This window comes from Myotis lucifugus, unplaced genomic scaffold, assembly GCF_000147115.1.
Source record: "Myotis lucifugus unplaced genomic scaffold, Myoluc2.0 scaffold_716, whole genome shotgun sequence".
Taxonomy (NCBI): domain Eukaryota; kingdom Metazoa; phylum Chordata; class Mammalia; order Chiroptera; family Vespertilionidae; genus Myotis; species Myotis lucifugus.
Window position 1 is genome coordinate 1 of NW_005871764.1, and position 7,019 is coordinate 7,019.

The window sequence follows — 7,019 nt, forward strand, 5'->3', positions numbered from 1 at the left end:
GGCTTGGTGGACACAGGGTCTCCCGAGGGTGGGGACGACCGAAGAAATAACAAGCTGTCCTCAGCTTTGCCAAATGGGCGACCCGAGTGTTTGTGCGGCGGGAGGGCGGGGCCCTTTCCTCCCCACCCTTCCTGCCCGCAGCCCGGCCTGGGCACAGGATCGCCCACTGGCCTGGTCCCCGGGCGTGGGGAGTGGCTGGTTTCCCTGGTCAAGTTGCTTCCCTAATCGCTTTATTTATTATTTATTTTAAATATGTTTTTTCATTAAATTGATTTCAGAGAGAGGAAGGAAGAGGAAGAGAGAGAGAGAAGCATCAGTGATGAGAGGGAATCATTGATCCACTGCCTCCTGCACGCCCCACATGGGGATGGAGCCGGCAGCCCCGGCCTGTGCCCTGACCAGGAATGGTTCGTGGGTCGATGCTGAGCCACTGGGCCTCACTGGCCGGAGGGCCCCGGCTCCCTGGTTAGCAGTCAGCTCGTGTGTGTTCACAGATCTGCGTTTCTAAGGTGTTCAGAGCTTTGCCTGGAAGAACAGTTGTTTCTTTAAAAGGTGACTCTGTAGAAACCAGAAGTGGGACATTTAAGAAAAAATAGCTGCGTGTCCAGGGCTGTTTCCTGGAGGCCGGCCAGGCCTCGCCCGTCAACGACGCCTTTCACTTCGCAGGCCGGGCGGCAGGAGAAAGCAAAGGATGTGAAACACGGCAGGAATTTTGCCCAAGGAGCCCCGATGGAGCAGGAGGGGGAGCGAGAGGGAGACCGGCCAGTGAGATGTGGAAGTCACGGGTCTGTTGTTCTTTTTCTAGTTCCAGTGAGTCAGACATTTGAATGCGGGAAAACGACACTGGGTCAAAGGGCACGAGACTCCCGGGGGAACCTCCAGTGTTGGGCCTTTTTCTGCCTGAGTTTGAAAGCCAGCTTACTTTTTTCTTTTTAAAGATGTTTTTATTGATTTTTTTTTTTTAGAGAGAGAGGAAGGGAGAGCGATAGGAGATAGAGACATTGATGAGAGAGAACATCATCAATCAGCTGCCTCCTGCCCGCCCCCTGCTGGGGAATGAGCCCATATCCCAGGTTGATGCTCAGCCTCTGAGCCACACCGGCCGGGTCAGCTTTTTTTTTCTAATGGGCACACACAGTTATAGTCAACTAGGTTCGCTTCCCCTCCCTGGCGCCCGGCCGGCGTGGCTCAGTGGTGGAGCATCAACCTAGGAACCAGGATGACAGGGACCGATTCCCGGTCAGGGCACAGGCCCGGGTTGCAGGCTCGATCCCCAGTGGGGGGTGTGCAGGAGGCAGCCGGCCCATGATTCTCCCTCATCATTGATGTTTCTCTCTCTCCCTCTTCCTTCTTCTCTGAAATCAGTACAAATACATTAAAAAAATATTTGTGGAATGAGCAGGAGCAGCCCTTTCTCAGGGATCAGTCAGACACCCTTTCGAGAGCTGGGGTGCAGGTTTCACTTGTCCGAATTGTTGCCCCGTGTCGCTGGGACCCAGTTCCCGGGGCCGCGCCGTGAGAGGGGTCGCCACCATCATGTGCGGGAGAATGACTGGGAACGTGACTGTTTGCCACGCGTGGGACCGGCGTGTCTGTTCTGTGAAAGAGCTGACGTGCTGTCACAGACAGGAGCTGTTGAGTCTGGAGGCATCTGTGAAACTGTCGGCTGGCGTGCAGGCTGCTAGTTAATGATCTTAAAAAAGATACTGGAAAAGACAGCTGGCCCCAGGCTTCAGGGTCCTGTTTGTGTGGAAATGAGTTGTCCTCAGCAGCATTTTTTTTCTCTCTATCGCAGCTTTCAGATGGCGTTGTTTTGACTTGTTTGGAAGATAATTTACTTCTTAAACGGACTGATTTCACCATCTGGGTGGTTGGATGGATTATAGTCGCTAGCGATGTGAAGGCATCACCTTTTCCTGTTGCAGGATTCCCTACTTAGTTATTCGTTTGTCCCTCCACGTATATGACAGAAATCTATCGTCTTTAAAAAAATAAATAAATAAACATATACATATATATATACATATATATATATATATATATATATATACATATATATATATTTCAGAGAGGAAGGGAGAGGGAGAGAGAAACATCAATGATGAGAGAAAACCATGGATCGGCTGCCTCCTGCACGCCCCACATTGGGGATTGAGCCTGCAACCCGGGCATGTGCCCTGACCTGGAATCGAACCCTGACCTCCTGGTTCATAGGTCAGTGCTCACCCCTGGAGCCACGTCCACCACCGGGCAAGTGTGCATGTTTAATTTATTTACCTTTTCTCTTCTCGAAAGCGACAAGGCCTTGTTTCTGTTCTGTAGAAGTTGTGTGTCCCCGAGTGCAGATGTCACACCCTCCTGGCTCCTCCCCTCTCAGGTCCACTAGGAACTCGGGATTGTTATCGCTTTCTCTCCCAGAGTTGTCTCGGGTCCCTTGCGCTTTGGGCCCTTTCTCAGAGCCGCCGCTTGCCTTCCTCTGCCCCCTGGTCCTCGGGGAAATGGTGGTTGAGTTAATTAAGCTGAAAAGGGCGAGAACACTTTCTGGGATGTTGAGCTAAGGACCAATCTCAGTCGGTCACCGGGGACATGTCAGTCTAGCTGTTCTTGACTGCGGGGCGGCGAGCCGTGGGCCCTACAATCGGTGCCAGGCTCAGGAAGGTCAAGTGTGTTTCCAGCCACAAAAGGTCCTTTAGTCACAGAGGAGACGAAGTCCAGGAGAACCAGTGGGCCATTTAAAACGACAATGGGTCGCTTAGACCCCAGGCAGATGTCCCGGCTGGTGACCGGCAGCCTGTGCAGCGCCCCTAAGTGCAGGGAATCCCTCCCTCCCTCCGGTTCGTCTCGCAGGACTCAGCGCCTCGTGTTTCTGTAGGAAACCCTTCCCACGGCAGCGTCTCCCATCGGCCTGTGAGCAGCTCAGTGTAACTTTTTAAAAAAATATATATTGTTACTGATTTCAGAGAGGAAGGGAGAGGGAGAGAGATAGACACATCAATGATGAGAGAGAATCATGGACCGGCTGACTCCTGCACGGCCCGCACTGGGGGATCAAGCCTGCAACTGGGAATGTGTCCTGACCGGGAATCGGTCCCTGACCTCCTGGTTCATAGGTTGATGCTCAACCACTGAGCCACCGCAGCCGGGCCAATTCAGTGTAACTTGGTGGTAAGGAGTGTGGGCTGTGGTCCCAGGCTGCGTGGCTTCGAGCCGTGCTGTATCAGCTCCATGCTGTGTGATGGTGGACAAGTGAAGTGACTTGGTCTCTCTGTGCTTCAGCTCTCTTCTGTAAAGTGGGATTAATTATATTGTTAAGCTCCTGGGGTTGTTGTTAGGATAAGAAGAGTTAGTGCATGTAAGCCACTCACGAAAGCACCACTTAAGTGTTATTAATTTCTAGAGGCCCGGTGCACGAATTCGTGCACGGGTGGGGTCCCTCGGCCTGGCTGGCGATCAGGGCCGATCGGGGCTGTGGGAGGTTGGCCGGCGGAAGGAGGGACTGCGAGAAGTTGGCCTGCTGCTGCTGGAGGTTGGCTGTGGGAGCGCACTGGCCACCAGGGGGCATCTCCTGCATTGAGCATCTGCCCCTTGGTGATCAGTGCGTGTCATAGTGACCGGTCGACTGGTCGTTCAGTCACTTAGGCCTTTATATATATAGATTATTGTTTTAATCTATTATTATTAGCTTTTTAAATTTTAAGATTTTTTTCAATTTTTTATTGATTTTTAGAAAGAGAGGGAGAGAGAGAGAGAGAGAGAGAATCATTGATGTGAGGGAAACATCGATCGGCTGCCTCCTGCATGCCCCCCACTGGGGATGGAGCCACACCCGGGCCTGTGCCCTTCCCCGGAATCAAACCCTGACCTCCTGGTTCACAGGTCGACGCTCAACCCCTGAGCCACGCTGCCCGGGCCATGACTTAGAATTTAAGGTGTTTCCTTCAGCCTCGTCAGGCAGAGGCCATTTCTACATGGAACTGACCGGGAATGTGATTTCAGGCCTGACTCTGACCCTCTCCCAGGGGAGGGCGGGCTGCGGGCAGAGTTGCTGTGAGTGTCACTGAGTTTTCCAAGCTGCACGGGGAAGCAGCGCAGGGTTTCCCGTGACTGCTCACCTCAGTTTCCATCAGCGTGGTCCGGGTCCGCGTGTAGCTATTTCTGCACCAGTGCCGGCCACACCGTTCTGAGTGTAGACATTACCTGCCACAGCCTCCCCGGACTTCCCAGTGACTGACGAAGAGCCCTTAAAAGGTATTGCTTTTGGCTCGAGGCCAAGAGTACCGGCTCCTTCGTCCCGGATTTGATACTGGAAGAGGCCAAAGACCAGCGGCTGCACTCCCAGCGAGGCCAGTCCGTGGGGCTTCGTTCCGCAGGTTCAGGTTGAACCTCGAACCCCAGCATGTGTGTTCACAATGCAGGTCGTTGGCCACGGGGGGCACTGGTCCCCCTGGTCCCAGGAGGGTGCAGGACGGGGGGCCATCAGAAGAACCCCCAGAGCAAATGCTGACGAAGACGGTCCAGGAAGCTGTGGTTTTAGAAAATGGTGCTAAGGCCCGGCCGGCGGGGCTCAGGGGTTGAGCGTCGACCTGTAGACCAGGAGGGCACGGTTCAAGCTCCAGTCAGGGCACAGGCCCGGGTTGTGGGGCTGCAGGAGGCAGCTGATCAGTGATTCTCTCTCCTCACTGATGTTTCTCTCTCTCTTTCCCTCTCCCTTCCTCTCTGAAATCAATCAATCAACCAACCAATCAGTCAACCAACCAACCAATCAATCAATCAACCAGTCTTGGCTAAGGGACAGATCAGAGTTCAGAAGTCAGGAAAACTAGGGACTCTCAACCATTTGCGTTCTGGCCACGGTATTTGTGAACGATTCCCGTGGAGGAGATAAGGGGAAAGTCCCCACAGAAAGTACCAACATGTGATGGTCCCGAGTGACCTCCAAGACCCGGAGAGGAAGTGCAGGAGCGATAGGGGCGGCGGTCAGGGCGCGGCAGGAGCTGACGTCTGCGTGCTGCGTATGGGCGCGGTCCCGAGCTCTCCTTCGACCTCCCTTGAACTGGGGGCGAGCGGACACCTCGGGCCCCTGGGGGGCCTTCCTGACTCCCAGGCAGTTTTTAAGCCGATGAGAGTTAAAAGCCCTCGTTTGAGAAAAGTGTCGATTCCGATGCCGTTGGAAGAAATAACAAAACCCCCGTGTTCCCCTCACTTGTCTCGGTGATAACATGTAGCGGAGCGATGCCACAAAGTCACAATCCCGCCGTTAACATCGACACAATCGTCTCGCTCTGGATCTGCCGGGGTTCCCGCACTGGGGTGGGGGGGGGGGTGGGGCGGGGCGGGGTGGGGGGGTGGGGGGGGTGGGGCGGGGCGCGCGTGTGTTTAATTCTATGCAGTTTCATTGCATGTGAAAAGCCTCGTGACCGACACAGTCCCCTCACGGTGCTCTGTCCTCTGTAATCCGGCGTTTCGTGCATGCTCTGTAATGGATTCACACGGCTGTAACCTTTTAAAAAAAATCTATCTTTACTGCGGAAAGTATTACAGATGTTCCCTTCCCCACCCTTGACCCCCTTCTCCCAGGCCTGCCCCCCCCGTAGCCTTGTCCGTGGGTGACGCATCTGTGCAGACAACGTCTTTGGCGAATCTCTCCCACCCCCACCTGGCTTCCGCCTGAGACGCCTCGGTCTGTTCCTCGTCTCTGCATCCGTTTTCGTTGTCAGTTCACAGACAGTCCTCGGGTGACGTCGGACTCGACGCACGTCGTTTCGTGGTTACGTCGCCATCTCCTATTTATTTATTAAAAAAAAAAAAAGTTCTGTCATTTCGACGGATGTGCATATGTGCTTTATGTCTTTTATTATTTATTTACCACATGTAAAGGTCAGGAATTGTTATCTTTCTTTTAAATTTTTTTAGTTTCCCTTCATGACTGCTGTGTGTGTGCCCCATGTGAGCGACGGAGGTGCTCGTGTAGGTGGGTTCCGTGTCTGTAGGCACCGATCTCCGACGTAACCGAGGACCCACTGTGCTGTGCTCATGAGGTTGCCCAGGGAAGTGAGGGCCGTGGTGTGTCTTTGTCTGACCGGCTATTTCACTCCGAGGAAGCCGCTCCAGCCCCCACCTGTTCACTCGGCCTTTTACAAGCCGGGCCCCCAGTGCTCCCTACAGCCGTCACCGTGGCGATGACGATTCTCTCCAGGGACCAGGAGGCGAGGCCACGGCCACGGCACGTGGGCCAGGCGGGGAGCCCGGAGGCGCCCGCCTCCCTCTCGGTGCCTTTGACGCAGCCGTGACCTTCCATCCGGGCCTGGGACGCACAGTCTGTTCTTGTCTGTGCTCAGTTCTCCTTTTCTCAAAGCAAGGACAGTGGGAACTGTGTGCTCAAAGCCAGGTTTCTGAGTGTTTCCTTCTTTAAAGGAATGTGTAGCTTTGAAGCGAGGCGAGGGGGTCGCCCTGGCCTTTGGGAGGCAGGGACGGCGTGTTCTCCCTCCCAGCTCTGTTCTGGGCTCGTGCCCGGGCAGAGCGTTCTGTGCTGAGCTCTCAGCACCTGGACACCCAAGCGGCCCCGATGCTCAGGGGGGAACGGGGGGTGGGGGGTGGGGGGGGGTCCAGGCAGCAGTCCCCGCCCACCGCTGCTAAGTCCACACGTCGAATCTTCTTTATTTATTTGTTTTATTATTTAAAAAAATATTTTTATTGATTTCAGAAAGGGAGAGGGAGAGAGATAGAAACATCAATGATGAGAATCATTGATTAGCTGCCTCCTGCATGCCCCCCACTGGGGATTGAGCCCTCAACCCAGGCATGTGTCCTTGACTGGAAATGAACCCGGGACCCTCCAGTCCGCAGGCCGTCGCTCTATCCACTGAGCCACACCAGCGAGGGCTATTTTTATTTTTAGTTGATTTCAGAGAGAGGAAGGGAGAGGGAGAGAGGGAAACATCCATGATGAGAGAGAATCCCTGATTGGCTGCCTCCTGCACGCCCCACACTGGGGATTGAGCCCACAACCCGGGCCTGTG

General features: G+C 54.4%; 1 protein-coding gene across 1 annotated transcript in view; it reads left to right on the plus strand.

The window, feature by feature from the left end:
• Positions 1 to 570: 570 nt before the first annotated feature.
• CARMIL1 (capping protein regulator and myosin 1 linker 1) overlaps positions 571 to 7,019 on the plus strand; it is a 62,518-nt gene continuing 56,069 nt past the window's right edge. The window contains 1 exon segment of the mRNA XM_023746655.1: positions 571 to 810. Within this exon segment, the coding sequence (XP_023602423.1) occupies positions 730 to 810 (81 nt within the window). The 5' untranslated portion in view covers positions 571 to 729.